The following is an 18,126-nucleotide window of genomic DNA, read 5'->3' as shown; positions in this document are numbered from 1 at the left end:
CTTTAAGCCTTTATTATGATATGTACATATATAACTCGTTATACATATAAATTGTACAAAAAGATATCCGACTGAAAATAAATAAAGTTAAAAGCAGATAGAGATAAACCCAAGTCAACTATCTTCTCAAAACTTGAATTCGTTTCTGATGAGCAGATGTTATTGACAGCGAGAATCAAATTGACAATGGTAAAAATATATATCTAATAAATAAATAAAATCAGTTTAAATAAAAGCTAGGAGCACTAAGAATCACATTTTTCTTTGTCTCGATTAAAAAATTTCTCGCAAAGTGAAAGAGAGAGAGAGGAAGATGTATAATTATTATTATTTTTTTTTTTATTCATGGAATTTATCATGAAAAAATATGTAAGATGTGAAACTTATGTGATTACAGTACAATTAATTATCCATTATTATTCTCTATGGAAAACTTTGAGCGTAAAGAAGTCACGATCTCGTTACTTAGCTGATTAAACGCATTTGATCACGTGCACCGACACGTCCGACGATTAATCGAGAACGCTTTAATCGCCCTAATTAATTTTCTTCAGAAAACTTTGTCCGCTAGTTAATTTTTCCTCCGAGAGGTGATATTATCTTTACGGGGCGGCTAAAAGGCCATTTGAGTGACAGCCAGTCTGTCGCTCTCGAGCTGATCTTTATGTTTTCCAACCGTCATATTATTCGCACGTCACTCGCTTTAATAGCGGAACAGTACATGTAGCCGACTCAGAAACAGCTTCCTCGGCAATGAACGACTTTGCATGGTCTATTGGCAGATGGAAAGTCGTTGCATTGTCGCTAACGTTGTTCGACGCAGCGAACGCATTATCGTAACTACGTCAGCGCTCTGCGAAGGGCAATGACGCGCCATAAGTGCACCGTCGACATCGTCGTCATCGGCGACTTGTTCGTTGCACTTTATGTCGGGTTCAATAACATACGCGAATGACGCGGGCTCTTGAAGTAGATAAATTCTATACAGCCGCGGGCAATGTCTATGGTTCGCCTGTTCGTTGCTATGATTCCTCGCGGATCGTTAAATATCGACGAGAGAGAAGGCGCGCCCGCGACGGACGGAACTCTTCTGCCGCGGTCCCTTGACTATGCCCGATCGATTATGTGCCTGCCGTTGCGTGAGAAATTTTTTGGTCTTTCTCTTCCCCGACGTTACGTTTCCCCTTTGTGTGGCGAACACGAGGGAATACCGTGCGATACTCTATAATTAAAGTCCATCGGACTGCGTGGAATTATAAAAATCCAAAGAGAGAAAAAGAGAAGGAGAGAAAAGGACTGAAACCGCAAAAGAATTGATTCCTAATGGCATAATATCGGGATCGATATCAAATAGATTACTACATGTACATTTGACGTTCGTTCGATCGAGAAAGACAAAAAAAGCTCCTATTCAGAATATTACAACCTGTATATTTAATCGTAGGTTTGAAATTTTCCGATTGTGATAATTGCGATAGTAACGATAGTTTAATTTAAATGGTCAATATATCTTTCATCTCAAGCGTTCAAATTACTGATATAATTTCAATAAAATTTCGATTTTCGATATTACATAATAGATTTATAAGGAACTCTAATATTTTATAAACGAAAAGCATTTTTTATATCGTCATGGAGAATCGAAATTTGTTATAAAATGATATCAATTTTTATTTTCTTTTTTTATTTAACTTTGATAACAATAGATATCATCGTATCACAAAAGGTCAAAAACACGCGAAAATGGGATATTTTTACAATTGAAGTTCCAAAGCTTCTCTTGTCGGTGCAACGCGTCTGTGATTGGCACTTTAGTAATGCGGTTTACCTCATCGATTGACCTCGCTGAAAAATCAAACTTTTATCGTCCGTGTAAGCCGCAACGTGTTTATGCATGAGGAATCATTTATCACATTTTAAGCTAGGAAAATAAACTAACTCGCGAAAAGGGCAATCGATCTATGTGAAAATTATAGAAAACACTTCTTACATACGAAATGTAATCGTCAAATTTTTGAGGAAATTAAAGAAAAAACAATTCTAAATTAATCATAAATTATTTTTTATCAGAGAATTCTTCATCTAAATCTTATATGAAGAAATGTGAATTTAAATAAAATTTTATTATATATTGATAAATGTTTCAAGATGAAAATCAAACATCGTAAATTCGAACTTCATTTAATATGGAATAGAATAAAAATGAAGAAATGCATATTAATAGATATAGAGAGGGAAATGTTAGTAATATATATATATATATATATATATAATCATGTTTAATTGCTCATTACAAGGATCATCAAATGTGAAAGGGAGAATAATGATTTTGATTAAATAATCGCGCACCCAGCCAAATGAAATAAAGCAGCATTATATCGAATTTCAGCAGAGACCCACACATGGCGTTTAAAACATTTTATTTTCGACAAGCTAGCAATGTTACACTGAGAGACGCATAACGCGATAATGTAGACTGTTATCGGAAACATTTAATTAAAGACATCAAACCAGCGAAGCATAAAATCGAAATAGCGAGATTTCACTAACGAAGCGTACAACCGCACAATTTCGCTAAGATATCGAGATACTTTCTCTCATTCAATATCGATGTTTTTATCCAAGAGTTTTACGGAATATTTTATTACATTGTCGGATTCGTATCACTTCTACTAATTAAGGAACAAAGTTTCTGACTGATTAATGAACATAATTAATTTATTATATTACGCGGCATTCTCACGAACAATTCCTGACGATTTATTCAACATTCCATCAGTGTCGATGCTTATCAATTTCCAATCTATTGATATCATTTCAAAGCTATCGATGTTAAATTTAATTATATTATTAAAAATTAAATAACACAATGAAACAAAAGCACACTTATAGAAAATCATGCTTCTATTAATATCAATCATACAAATATTTTTTTTCTCTATAACAAAAAATGACAAAAATAAAGTTATATTAGCTTGTATATAATTCAGAATAAAAAAATGAAAAATAAGATTGCACGATAATAAAAAAACTACGCGCGCGCGTATAATTTTGTTCGAAATATCGTCTTTCACATTCAATCTTCGGACTATCGAAGCAACAATTTCCGGTTGCGGGCATCTTTTAATTGAATGGAGTTGGAGAGATGAAGTCAGATAGACAGCCTGGATTCTGGGTTGTCCGGTCCAGATGATAGCAGCCGCGAGTCAGTCAGTCAGTCAGTCTGTCAGTCGGTGGCGCTCCACGCGGTTCCACGCGACTCTCCGCGTGCGGCGTGAATGCGTGTCAGTCCGCATCGATCGGTGCGCGGATCGTGATCGTATGCTCGTGTGGATAACCGTTTATAAAAAGTATACATACGTGTGTAATTACGTGATTGATTAACCGGAATCAGCTCTTTTATTAGACAATTGTTGCGAGCTTTGTGCTACGCATCTGTGCGTAGCATATATTTTTGGATTTTTTTACGCAAAATAGGTGACATATCGTTTATTTGCGTCACACCGGATGAAATTTAAAACGCAAAAGAATAAAATAGCAAAAAAGATTCATCGTGTTTGGATTACGATCGACTTAAAAATTCTCACCGAGAGCGCCTCGCGAAGTGTCGGGGATATAAAATCGGTGAGCTATTGCGGACAGACACGCGAGCTATGAGATCGTCTTAAAAGTTCACTCGAGGTCGTGACATTTCAAGGAAGATGCTCGTTAAGGATGACGGTGCACGCGACGTGATGTAAGAAGCGTCTGGATAATTTTTACGCGTCTTCGAAGAAAAATAAGAATCGCGAACATCCGCGTAATATCTCAGGCGCGAAATGATTTTCGCAGTATCTTAAAATATAGGGTGACGTCGCAGTATACAAGTGTCGGTGTAAAATTTCTGAAATCTGATACTAGAATGGTGACAACAAAATTTTCGCGTATTTTTGGAATAGAAAAACATTTCAATAATATTAATATGAAATTAAGAACACAAACATTTTAATTGATTTCGTGGATAAATTATTATGAGGTAAAGCCAGTATGATCTTTCTAATTTTTTAAATTGTATATATTACTGTACATACTTTCATCGGGATTTTTTATTAAAAAATGACGTTACATGTGTATGTTTTATCAAAACAATCATATTATGCCATCAATTTTATTATATATCAATTTTATATCTTTGATTTCGAGTGATATGAAATTTATATGAAAATAAACCGGTATATTTAGTTCATAGTAATAAACGAAACGCGGTATATAGAGAAACTTCAAATGAAAAACTCAAACTGTAGATCGACGCGTTTTCATTTCTGGCGAATAGTTAATTCGTTGCTAATTCAATAAACCGATAAATTCGTGACAGCTCGTATTGATTGATACTTCAACGTTTACTTTATCGTTTGTGCTGACAGAATGATTGTACAAAACCTTTTATTTTATGTATCAGATTTCGAAATAATCGATGCACTTTCTTTATTCTGAATTTTTCCCGTCTGCGATTAAATTATAAAATTAGTTAAAAAAAGAAAAAAATATGTTTATTCGAATCCTTTCGAATAAATATATTTTCGAGGATATATTTAAATATTGAATAAATATATACGCAGAAAAAGAGATTCATTTAACTAATAAAATATATTCTAAACATAAAAATGTATACCCGAGATCTTTATTCATCTCAATTTTTACATTTCAAAGAGACGTCTTTTATAATATTCGTATTACATGTATACGTGGAATGCTTTAAAATATTTTATTATTACGAAAATATCGGAAGAATAATTTTTACGTGGATCAGTTTTGCAACTTTGTCTCGTGGAAACAGTATTTGACCGTGAATGATTTTGATGAAGAAAGTTTGTTGACTTAAACCGTTTGCGTGTCAATACATCGACCAACGGTTTGTCGCTGATATTTGCTCTCGACAATTTATTTTCGGGATGCGAACGACATTGTAGGCGGACAAGGATCGTTTGCACGAATTCATGCCCATGACAGGCACGTGGTGCGACGATACGTCGATCACGTCGTTAATTAGATTCACGGCAGGAAGCGAAGTCCTTTCGATAGCTGCGCATCTCGTTATCGCGAGGAAGATGGGCGGGAAAGTCGGTCTGATTTGCGGCAGCTGCTGGTCCGGCAAATACAGTACGTATAATTTATGCAATCTGCATCTCATTCTAATCACTCTTTACGACGATTTAACATGAGATAAAGGCTACCGTTTTCAAAATATGTGGCCATTCTGTCATACATGTGTGATTGTGTATAAATGACAATCACAGCAAGAGATTGAGACTTTGACGTATCGCATACCATGTGCATTATGTATGTCGCACCTTCCCTTCACTGTTGAGAATGTTATATCGAGAATGAAATATCGACACGGGAAAGTTAATGGTTTTTTGAATGTTTTGTTCGTGTTATTGCTCGACGATGAGAAACTCGCAAGCCTCGACAGTGTACGGATATATTTGGAACAAGATAATTGAAATAGAATTACATTATTAGTTGCAATTGTGATATTTTGACGCGTAATTTAATGCATTTAATTTGATACGTTTAATTTAATTGAGGTTAACGCGATATACGATTTTCAATCTCATTTTATAGTCAGATCTACTATATATATATATATATATATATATATATATACATATATATATATATATATATCAGATAGACTATTATAATATTATACAATATATCAAAAAGTCAATGCGAGAGAAAGCAAATCTGGAGCGAATTTTGATTTAATGTGTCGCAAAAAAAGGCATCATTAAAAAAATAAAAAGAATAAAAATAATCTTGATTTTTTCACACATCTTTTTAATTCCAATCATTTCAAATCTGCTCGTTCGTTCGCGAGATCTCGTTAACGCGAGACATTCTTCGAATTCCACGCAAAGACAGGCAAAGTTCAGTATTAAAACGTTCATCGTGATCGGCGAGATAATTTGCGAACTTCGATTAAATCACCGGACGAGACGAGGCGCGGCAAGGTGTGGCAAGCCGTTAATCCGCGAATAGTTAAAGGTGCCCGCGCGTATAAATCGCAGTCTAAGAATAATTTACGAGGCGATCAGGGTCGCGTCGCACAATCGGTGCCGCACAACAGAATGGTTTCTTTCCGCGGATGAGAGCCCGAGAGAAAGAAAACGTCAAGAGACCGAAATGTCAATCGCGTTCCAATGTTCGAATTATTCTGCCTCCTTCCCGAAAATTAATTTCGAAGCTGGCGTCACTTGGGTCTTCAGATCGTCAGTATTATTATCGGAGAAGGGTTTTCCTCGATCTTCCAAAAAACGACACGTCGCGGTACAAGATATTTTCCGGTTTTCCAAGCGCTGAAAACATCATCGCCGGAACGATCGTTGCGAGAGAACCGTACGAAAGACCACCGAGAAATCGGACGAGTGTACATTTCGGAACCCGGGCTCCGGTCGTTTATCCGGCTGATCCTTCCGCGGGGAGCATTCCTTTCGCCAAGTACCGTTACCCGAATACCGGCACTTTCGATCATTGAATCGCGGCGATCGTCGTACGCAAGGACGCAGATGTCAAGATTTCACGTTAACCCTTGATATTGCATTTGTAGCTGTTGTTGAGTATTTATATATACGGCTAAATGTAGGCAAATATTCTTAACGACCCGCGGTATCTACTTGTATCTGGCAATTTAACAGGATTCTTTTCACGTCTGGGTGATCTCTGCGTATCTTCTCGCATCTATCTGAATAATTTGGATATCTTTACTCTAACTAGAAATATTTTTTTTTTTTATCTAATGACTGTTAAAATATTTGATTAAATCTCTCGCAAATTTGCATAAGTTTGTATTATTTTATATTTAAAATTATAAATTTATTATAAATCAAGTTTTTTCATATTATTTTCAGTTTAAGTAACATACATTCTTTCTTAACTTGATGTCATCTTAGACCGAAAGTATTGGACCGACTATTTTCGGTTTTAATGACTTGAACGCATCCAATTTACATAATTCTCAACAATACTCGACCAATCTGATTAATTTTAGCAAATTATTTTTTTTCAGGTCATTTTTGAATTATCTTTAATTTAAAAACAAAAGAGATACTATTATTAGATTATTTTGATGCGATTAAATTTGGCAGAGCTACATTTCTAATAATAATTTTTCATCGCTCGAATATTATATTCTCAGAGAAAGAAATAAATGTTTTGTTAATTGTTTCAGCAAATATTTTAATTTTAAAACAACATGGTATTTATCGCCGCCCGCTTTTAGTTTTTATCTCGAACGATTGTTGACAACATCTGAGAAAGATATGTCATTGATAAATAGATGACCACGCGACGGAATCTTTTTGCCAGGCATATCAATTGGACTGTGAACACGCGAACCATTAATGCAGTAGAGTTTAAAGCCCGATGCAAAACGCATGATTTTACTTTGTATAGCGATATACCGTTACTCGTGTCCAATTCTTGCGGACAATTGATGTCAAGATGTCGACAATTAGCGCGGAAATTTTTATTTTCAATTTTCCGGAATATGAATGTGAAATATTTAAATTTTCTATGGCTCTCTGTGTAAAACGACTATTTATTTAAGAAAGATATATCTCTTTAGCATCTATTTTTGTCGAGAGACTTGGAAATAAAAAGCTGGTGACACAATTCTGCGGACGTAGTAAGTAGGCGACAGGAAGACATATTTACACCTGCCATCGTCTGATCGCGATGTCAGAGAGACCGGGAAATTGAGAATCGGTAAGAAGTTCTCCGCAACAACGTCGAAACACGAGGAAAAAGCGAACGGCCCAGTTTGTTGGATCACTCGTAGATTTCACGTTTGTCGACGCAGTCTCTTTTTCCACGCGATCGTTAACTGGATCGCTAACGGATATATCGGCGCGTTGATCGCTATGCTAAATTACATTTCCACTCGGATGGTTAATCTTTGCGTGACAAAAATATCTCTTCGTGTTCTCGATAAGAAATGGAAATGATGGTCTTCTGTAAAATTAGCGGAGCACGCCGTTTATTCCACGTTTCTTGCATCGCCGATTATTATACCTTCTGCTTTAACTATTACCGTCGAGAAAAATATTTAATTCCATCTCCTTGGGTTTTCTCATTGAAACTCAAGACCGCGTATCGATGAAAAAAAAAAAATTAAGACCGAAGTTTATTAGATCAACAGTCGATGATGCGCGTTATCTGTCAGTGTTAATGACCTTTTCCGGCCCGTTCATAAAATTGTAAAGGACGCCCTCAACTCGTAAATGCATCGGTCAATCGTGCGACAATTTTTGCGCTTTGAGTTTACGCGGTCGGCAAAAAGCGTCATTAGACGCTCTGCAACTCCCGGCTGTATAAGCTCCGAGTGCTTCCCACATAGATCGTTTTCTTACGACAATTTCCTATCGCGATCCTAATTTCTATTCACGTTAGCTCGCAAACATTTTTGCGCAAGCAAAGGAAAACCGATATCGCTATTGCAAAATCTACGGTAGCGAGCTACAATACTAACTTCATTATTGCGTGTCTCTCGATGCAGACCGCAGCAGAGATTTAATGACAGTTTACGCGAAAGAATATATTTACTCGACTTTCATAATATTAACTTTCGTCTTTATTAAAGAGTGAGGGTCGGTATCAAGATTGATGCTTGTAACAATCATCCATTGGTTCGACGAGTTCTTTTTAATTCATAACGCACGCGCTTTATTCCGCTATTACATCTCGTATTCACGTTCTCGTTTCTCTGTAGACATAGATAAAAAGGTCATCGTTCGTATTACATGCCTGTTAATAAAATGAATTCCTAGTCAGCTCGCGTACACGTGCTTCGTTTAAAGTTCACGATGTACCTCGAACCTTGAGGTACTCGGGCGAAGAGACAAAGCGACGATACCGAGTCGTTTGACCTACTTGATCACTACAGATCCCGTTACTCGGCGTCGAGTCGACACACTCGTGCCGGTGCCATAGTGTGGCCACTTGCTACGATAATCATAGTGGCAAGATTGCGGCGAACCGTTGCGCGCGAGCTTGGAGAGATGAGGACGACGAGAGGTTCAAACGCGGGAGATCAATTCGCACGGGAATCACGTTGCGGCGAACCCAAGTTTGCAGTAGTTGCGTTGTTTCAATTTAATGCGATTAATCCGCATTAAATTTTATCAAATTGTTCCTCTAAAATATAAAAGATAGCGTACAATTTCATCAACAACGGATACAACATTTATTCTTAGTGGCTTATATTTTCTTTTTATATTTCCGTTATCGCTAAGAGATAAATGCAACTTATTCGAACAAGTTATTGTTGATGAAAGTATGTCATGGATAAAATAATAAGTTGGCAAAATTTCATGATCAAACGATATTACAAAGTCAATATTCTGGGAATTAGAGAAAGTAAGATAATTGTGAAAATTTCCTTTATATTCAAATCATAAAATGGCCATTTCAATTCCCAAGTATGTATTTGACAAAGTAAAGACAAGCATAGTCGTAATGAATAAAATGTGACAAACGAGCTATCGAAAGATATTATCAATGATATTTAATTCTCTCTTGTGTGTTATCAATTTATTATATTTCCAATGCAGATTTCATAAATTCAATTAGAATTGGACTTGAGTAAATAAATATATTTTCGCAAGTTTTTTAAATAAATATATTATTTTCGCAAGTTTTTTAAATGAATTACGTCTCACGGACAAAGCTCGATATTTTTTTTTCATTTTAGTCGTCGCTGCTTTTTTCACGGTAATGCTCTAACGGAGACGTGCGATGGTACGATTCTATTTTATATGTGGCAAGGATATCGCGCTCAGATATGGATAAAATACCGCGAGAGAACAAGCGCGTTCTCGAGAAATTCCACGAGGGTGTAAAATATTTATTACGCTCGGGCACATGCTGCACACCGCGCCCCGTCGTGCCTTCGTCTTTCTTTTTCCATTCATCGTAATCATGGCGGAAAAGCGAGAGGAAAACGGCCGCGTGCGCAGAGGGTAACGGTCGAGCGTGTACATCGGGGCGGAAAAAGAAAAATCAACACCCCCTTGTCCGACCGTAACAGCAACAGGTCGAGGACGATACAAATGACCGTGGGAGTACGTTCCCGCCGCCGCCGCCGCGATCTATTTCTGTTTGCCTATCCAGCATCCTTCCCGATTTGCACGCACTTGCTTACCTTCACCGCCGTGCGATTCAGCACGATGCGTGATAAGAGATTCAGACGGTGAACAACGTGTTGTTTCGCGCAAAGTCATCTTTTTTTAATTTTCCTTTATCTATATATATATAATTGGAAGAAATTCTCATTTTCTAACTTTATGTTTATTACTCATATAATACAGAAAATATATTTGAAAAATTAAAATAGAAATCTATATAAAATGCATATAAAGATATGTGACACATAGATAAAATTGAATTCGCGATTTATAGAGATCATCTAGAGATTTAAATGTTGAAAAGTTGAAAGAATAATTCAGGGAAAGAATTTTAAGTATAAACTGCAAAGCGAAAATTTAAAATTAAAATTTATTAAATAATTGATAGGAAATTCAGTAGATTAATTAACACATGATATTGAGGTGAACTAAAGCTATTAATAAATATGCTGTTCGGAAATAAAATACAACCAAACAATCTTATCAAATAAATTAATCCTATAAATCGAATCGACTTGCCATCGTGTCATCGATTGTTGCATGATTTCGCGAATTTCATTAACCGCTCTTGAGCGAAAGAATCACCCTTTTCCCATAATCCCCCGAACGATTCAATGTCAGATTCGATCCGGGAAAACGATATCCACGCCCTTCCCAACACGACGCTCATCCTCGTTTCACCGACCCTTTGACGCCTCTTCCGGCGTCGCGACGCCAGCCATTAAATCCCCATAGAAAGCTCCCCAATCCTCGTCCTTCCCCTTTTCGTCTTTTGGGATATTCGAGGTGAACAACCTCTGCTTTAATCCCCGTGCATTTCGCACGGAGATTCCATAGAGTTCCCTTATCCTCCCGCTTTTCCCTTTCTACCGCATGAAAGCGTAATTTCGCAGCTTAGACCTCCTTTCAATTCGAAACGCTTCGCGGAATCGTCTCGTCTCATATCTACAATTCATATTATTATTATGATTTATAGTAGGTTCGTATTACTGAAATATTATAATGAAGATGAGAAGACGAGAAATTCGTCACCGACTCGAAATATGCGAGAAATTTCGCGGACACCCCGTATGCGTGCGAATAACGGCTCTCGTTTGCGCACCTTGATCTCTTCTGCGCTCCGTGCCAAGTGGTACACCTATATTTACGTACGCACGTGCGTGCAAAATGCGAGAGATGAAATCGATGCCTTGAATTTTTTGACTCCGTTTTTTTTTTTTTTTCAAAATTTCATACATTTCGAAATTTTGTGTCAGACTCGGTAATTGTAATTCATACAAATCCCATGCGATTTAATTAAATCGGTACGAAATTAGCATAATTTTCTCGTATTACAAGTTTGTAATGCCGCGAAACGCAAGATCCGCTTTTCTAAAACAGTGAAATTATGTAATTCAATCCGTTATACCGTCTAATGTTCCGTACGACTTTTACCAAGGCTCAATCGGCACACATATGCGTTAAGTTTTAAGTTTTATATTATCACATTTACTTTTACTGAGTTTAACTACGTTCGCGAGAAATGTGGAATTAGTGCAAGCGATCGATTGCACGAAAATATCTATTATAAATTATTTTCCTCTTCTCTTCCGATTATCTAAGTATTTTTGACATACCGCGCTCGCGTTATTTAATATTCCGAATAGTTATATAACTTACCAGAATAGTTCGAAATATAATTTAGTTTTAATATAATTTTAAAACATAATTTAATCTTGGATCAAAACTTATCGTAATAATATTATACAATGGAAAGGAAGATGAACGTGACTGTTATTATGTAAAAAAAAAGAAATTGCTAGAGAAAAATTTTCTCGAGAATGTTCTGAATGTAAGATTCTTCAATCAGTTGTATCAAATTTGCGCAAACAGAATGATTGCATTGGCGATATTTCACTGTTAAGATACAATTTACAAATCAAAGTTGCTGTCATATTTATCGCCGACTCTGAAAAGATTCTTGAATTTTGTCGTTAAAATAACGCGATGTTAAGAGAAATTGATTGGTCCAAATAGTTGAAAATATTACATTCGAGAAATATCTTGAATGTGTCAAATATGTAATAAAATTATTTTTATTGTATTTATTTAGTAATAACGGGGATAAATCTGACGAGAAAAGGGAGATCGATTAAAATCAATTTACATTCTTTGACGTGCAGGACTCGTTGAAATCGCTGACAATGTCAATCGATCGTCCATCCGCATTCCAATCGCGAAGGCCAAGAAATTGGAAACACGCTTACGCATGAAAAGCAAGAAAAAAGTCGAACCTCGATTCAATCGAACGTCGCGACTGGTTATCGATACGTATGTCGCAAAGTCAATCTGTTCGCGTGCGCGAATTTGCGACGATGAATTCGCGCAAATCATCGACATCCCGGATGCGTCGTCACGCATTCCATCTCCACAGTCACATACGAATCCGATTGTCCATGGTCGGTCAACATAATGCAATATAATCGCGCTCCCCAGAGAGCATCCGCGCGAATTCAAGTTTCACGGATTGAGTCGAAAAGTTACGCGAAGAAACTTGGCGCGCCTGATCATGTCCATAAAGATGAAAAATGTTATATGATACATAGATATTCCTGAAAGATTACATATATATAGGAATACGAACACGCGGTACAAAATCTGAAATATGTTGTCCGCCTGTAACTTCGTAAGCAGGTAACGTAAAAACTGATTGTCGCTACGGCGGATTATCAATGATCCATTAAAGTATGTCAAAGTAAAATTGCAATAAAAATAACTTTGTAGGAGAAATAAATTTGCAGAGTATATTATGGAACAGTATTATAAAGTAATAATCAGCTATAATTTCTCCAAAGTCCATTTTCTCGTTTACTCGCTGATTATTTTCACAGAGACTCTCTTCTGAAATCCTTTATCACTCTGACGCGATGGTATGCTCGCTAATAAAGTTACTATATTACGTAATATTTTATGCATAATAAGAGTTTCATTTCAGCTTCTTTATTGCTCATGAATTTCTCAATTGCATAGCCGAGAACTTGACAGAGTAAGGTGGAAAATTTTATAAAGAACGCGTTAAGATTTATTTACTCGAAAACTATATATATATATATATATATATATGTGTGTGTGTGTGTGTGTGTGTGTGTGTGTGTGTGTGTGTGTGTGTGTGTGTGTGTGTGTGTGTGTGTGTGTGTGTGTGTGTAACATAAGGATGTGAATATATATTCAGAAACTTTCACGTATTCCTGCTTCTACGTAAATTAGTTTAAAAGTTGTGCAAATTTTTGAATTATTTGAAGTATAAAAAGAAAGTATTAATTAAAATGCGATGTGATCGGGAGAATGGAATTTCAACGAGAGCGCGATGTCTTTATCACGTTCATGTGCAAGATGATAGGGAAGGGAAGAAGGGAGGCAGGGGGGGGGGGGGGGGGGTTGCGCGCTATCACGGTCCATACATTCTGCAGATTGAATACCGCCTATTATGCGTAAAGTGTGAGAGAGGAGTTTCCTGCTGCGCCCATATGGCATCGCGCCGAGTCGTTTACATTCCAGACGTCAGTTTGAGCGTGAACGCCAGTTTAAGCGTGAACAATCGCGAATACGCACGGCAGATATTGCGCCGATTCCGAATGGTCAATCGGATCCGCGGTAAACGCGGATGTAGCGGCCGTCGTCGATTCGCGCATCGCGAATCTCGACGAGTCCGCGAGATGATTCGCCAGCGGATTCCCGATGCATTCCGCATCGATCCAATTCCGGGCGACTGCCGCCGATTTCCAGTCACGGTCAACGATCAACGGCTACCATTTGATTTCCATCTGATTCCGGGAAACTTGTTGGCGCAAACCTCCCGTTAGACTACCCGTTCGTTACGAGGCAACGCGAGAAAAAGAAAAGGAAATTGGCTCGATGCGCGACGTGTCGTGGAGCCGGCGTTCCTAAGCGCGCAATCCGGGGGCTTTGCGTAATCGCGCTGGCCTGCTTTCGGATACGTCGACTTAATTGCGCGCGATAAATTGTCCTTTCCTTCTCTCCCTCTCGCTCCGTCTCGTCTCGTCGGCCTGTTTTCAAACGCGATGGTCTGCCATCGTTTTTCTCGAGCACACTTCCGTTCTATCTCTCGTTCTGTCTACTCTGCCCCATACAATTCCCATAATGCATCCGGCAATTGAGAAGGAAACAATTGCTTGAGACTTGATTAAATTTGGAGCTATAGAATGAAGAGTATTTTATATACTTAGATTTACTTTGTCTTGAATTCAAAAATATAAAGTTGAGACTATATATTTACGCAATAATTTTGTGACGAAGCAAATATCGAATTAAAATTTTTTGTATTAAATTATTTAATTCTTAGATATTGGCTAGTTTTAAAATTTCTTTACTGCGATGCAAAATTATTTTGCAGAGGAAAGATAGTCCCATGTGAATTTAGTTTAGTACTAACTGCATTCTTCGCTGTGCGAATCTCTCAGTGCATTTAGTTCGATTCGAACTTAAATAATCGATCGTAAAATTTTAAGGAAGCGTACACATCGTTAACTCATAACGACTGGTTTGAGAGAACGAACTACAATCTACGAAAGATTCTTACACAATTCATTATCCATTCTGGTCTCTCATATATTTTTCCCATCTTTCCCGTTCGATTCGCACATCAAGCGAGACAAACGAAATTTCCTGAACAGATTAGATTAACGATTCGTCGCGATCGAGAGAACGCTTATGCGATCTCACCGCATACGCAGTTATCATATCTCGTATGAAAATTTGCAATCTTTGAGAATGACTCGTGAAAAGTAAAAAAAATCGTATTAAATATAAAACTTAGTCGAAAAATACAGAATTTTATATAAATTTATGAATTTTAAGACGAAATTACGGAAAATAAAAATAAATACACACATGCGATAATATTAAAATAAACGCATTGCTTCGAATAATCTAATCGTCACCTATGTTATTATTTCATAAATTTACATATCTCCGTGTCTTCAAAGTGATGAAGATGCAGAGAATTCGAGATGCGATTTTCACGAGCGTGAACATTTTTTTTCCTCGCAGCATCCGGCTCGGGATCTGTGATAGGAAGAGATCCGCTTCCACCTAGGGCCGTCAGTACGTCTCATCTGCCTCAAAGAACGCTGACTCAACCGCCGACGGCGGTGTCCACACTTCCGTTACCGAGAAGCAATGCCGGTAGCGGACATCGGCAGCAGCCGCTTCATCGCTCGACTCCGCAGCAGCAACCATCTATGAGGCAGCTGGATAGCGAGACCACCACTCAAATGCTGAGGGTCGTCAGTAATGGCGACATCGTCAAGGGTCCCGGCATGTAAGTAGACGCAACTCTCCCTCTCCATCGGTATTTGTACAACGAAGTTTCAGGACACTCCATAATAAACCGCTCCTATCAAGCTCTATAATAGGGAAACTTATTAGCGAACGCGGACTAGACTGTCTGTCTAGTTATGGTTCGCGAGTTTCTTGGCTGTTTAGCTACTTTGAGATGGTGAATAGATAGAAATATTATGCAACAAGCAGTTAAGTATCGATACTTTATAGATATTGAATTTGAAAAAATTTAGCTAAAAAATGATACTAGTATCAAAAGGCCTAATCATCACGTTGAAGATATTTTAGCCTCTCATTTATCTTTTTTCGCGGCACAAACCGTGATAAAATTGTTCAGCTATGTCGAAATGTAGAATGTAGAAATGAGTTAATCACTACAAAAGTCCATCGCGCGTGTTTTCATCCAAATACAGAACGATTAGCTCTCTCTCTCTCTCTCTCTCTCTCTCTCTCTGTCTTATTTAACCGTAACTCGTTACCTTGCGTTCATCTGGTCGCTGCTTAATTATTCATCATTGTTAGCGCAAACAACAATGCGTCGTTAATGTCGTATGAAATGCATATCTATTAAATTTCCGTGTTCTTGACAACTGATAGAACCAAGTAGCCGAGCTTATGTAATATCGCAATTGCACTAATTAAACCCACTTGTACGAAGGACATAACGATATCATAATTAAACGAAAACTATTTTCAAGGTTCGCCGAACTTTATTATTACCCCAACAAAATCGCATCACCTTGATAATATAATTTTACTCTGTCACAATTATTGTAATTTTTTTATAATTAGTTTGCAAAACTTTTGAAATGTTATAACGATCCATGCGTTAGAAAATAAGCGTGTGTTAAATAAAAATTGCAAAATATAAATTCAAGAATTGCCAGTATCTATTTGACGTACTCCATAGTTCCGAGTTAGTGGTGGTTCATAGAAAAAGTTTGAGCTTTGCAGGGCCATGATTTGGAAGCCACTGTCTCACAGAACGTTTCTTCTCAATTAAAAAAATTTAATCCTCTTTCTCTTAATCCTCATATTTTTTTCCGCGCTAGGACATTTTAGGGCGTTTCAAACGCGGTATTCTACGAATCCATTGACCCGCTCGTCAAATTTCAGGGTTACCGGGAACGAGATGAGAGACCTGAGGTTAGCGTCACCGAGCGGTCATTCCACTCAGCGATTGATCAGCCCGGTCGGACACTTGCGGGTCGCTTCGTTAAACGATCATCGTGTCTCCAGTCCTAGCGACAGCGAAATATACGTGCACAGTCCAAGTAAGTTCTTTCTGCTTGTGTAAATCGTAATTTACTGTGCCCGATATTTTCGCCGTTTTTATAGAGAATCTCTCTCGGTGAAAAGTATTTATTGCCCGTGGCAACTTGGTCGATCCGGGAAATCCGACTTTATGAGGGAAAACTTCAACTTTTCACGGACTCGAAGATGGTTAAGGCGCAATTAATATATTGTTGGTCGTAATACGAGTTAGGATAACTTTCGCGACGGTAAATTTGTTGGAAAATAATTATGACGTTATATTCGAATGTCATCTCCGAATGAATAGTCCATTATCCTTTCGTGTAAAGCATATAAAAATATATCGTTAATAAATATTAATTAATAACGCTGGACAATGCCGGAACATATAACACATATATTGTTTACGAAATGATTACTCAATATACGAGGTATCTCATGCTATGAAGAATTAATAGCTTTCTAGGAACGTTAATTAATCAATTTTTTCAAGGTATTTTTTACAAGCTTTTCCACAATTTCTCAAATAATAATTCTTTTAATTTTACAGTATAAATTTATGGCACGCATATATCGGAAAAATGTTACAATAATCGCAATAACTGTCTCACAAATTTTCGAAAGTAGATTTCTATTCAATAATACTCAAAAAATTGAATTATAAAATAATATGAAAATTAATTTTACTTTTCTTAATTTTACTTTGCTATATCTGTTGAATTACAATGGCAAATACACTAAATCTCTGAATATTCAATGTTGAACTAATCCGACTTGTCTGGAACATTCAGTTCGTACAAACTTAAGAGTGATGAACAGAGCCTCGCTTTCAGATATGTACGATTAATAACCCGCGAGATTAAGCGGTGATTTAGCATCTGCTCTGAATCTGCGAAATTGTCGAACTGCCTAAAAAGCATATAAATTTAGATCGAGAATTTTAGGGAGCGACCGGGTTAATTATCCGAGGATCCCTTGTGCAGCATTGTTTCGGTAAAGCGCATATGCCGTTCGCCGTCTAATAGTCTAATGCATAACGCGGAATAATGGAAATCCCGTGTGCTTTCGATGCCCCGCCTCACTACGTAAAGGTACGCGTAATCGATATTAGGCTTCGGGAAATTTACCTCGAAAAACATACGGATTGAGATTATGCAATATCATTACGTGAATATCACGTGGCAATTTCCCAATGGAAGGGAAAAGGGTCGTAACTCTCTCTCTGCAGCATGTCTTTTTCTACAACACTCGATGGATATTTTAAATAAATTTTACTTGTATGATTTTAATTAAATTCTTTCTTCTATCAATTTTTGGAAAAATCAGATTCGGACAGTCGTGATATTTCGGCACTGATGGCTATGACATA

The 18,126-nt window shown here is 37.2% G+C and overlaps 1 protein-coding gene across 9 annotated transcripts in view; it reads left to right on the top strand.

Annotated features, from left to right (window-relative positions):
• The window catches only part of LOC126855359 (uncharacterized), a 119,303-nt gene that overhangs the window by 83,681 nt on the left and 17,496 nt on the right, over positions 1–18,126 (top strand). For all 9 annotated transcript variants that reach the window (XR_007688226.1, XM_050602944.1, XM_050602943.1 and 6 more), the window contains 2 exons: positions 15,213–15,483; positions 16,620–16,777. Coding sequence is in view for 8 of the 9 variants with exons in the window: in XM_050602944.1 (XP_050458901.1) it covers positions 15,213–15,483; positions 16,620–16,777 (429 nt within the window). In the remaining variant the exon portion in view is untranslated. The remainder of the gene's footprint in view (positions 1–15,212; positions 15,484–16,619; positions 16,778–18,126) is intronic.

Source organism: Cataglyphis hispanica, chromosome 16, assembly GCF_021464435.1.
Source record: "Cataglyphis hispanica isolate Lineage 1 chromosome 16, ULB_Chis1_1.0, whole genome shotgun sequence".
Taxonomy (NCBI): domain Eukaryota; kingdom Metazoa; phylum Arthropoda; class Insecta; order Hymenoptera; family Formicidae; genus Cataglyphis; species Cataglyphis hispanica.
The sequence above is the reverse complement of the archived record's forward strand: the minus strand, read 5'-3'. Positions and strand labels throughout refer to the sequence as shown.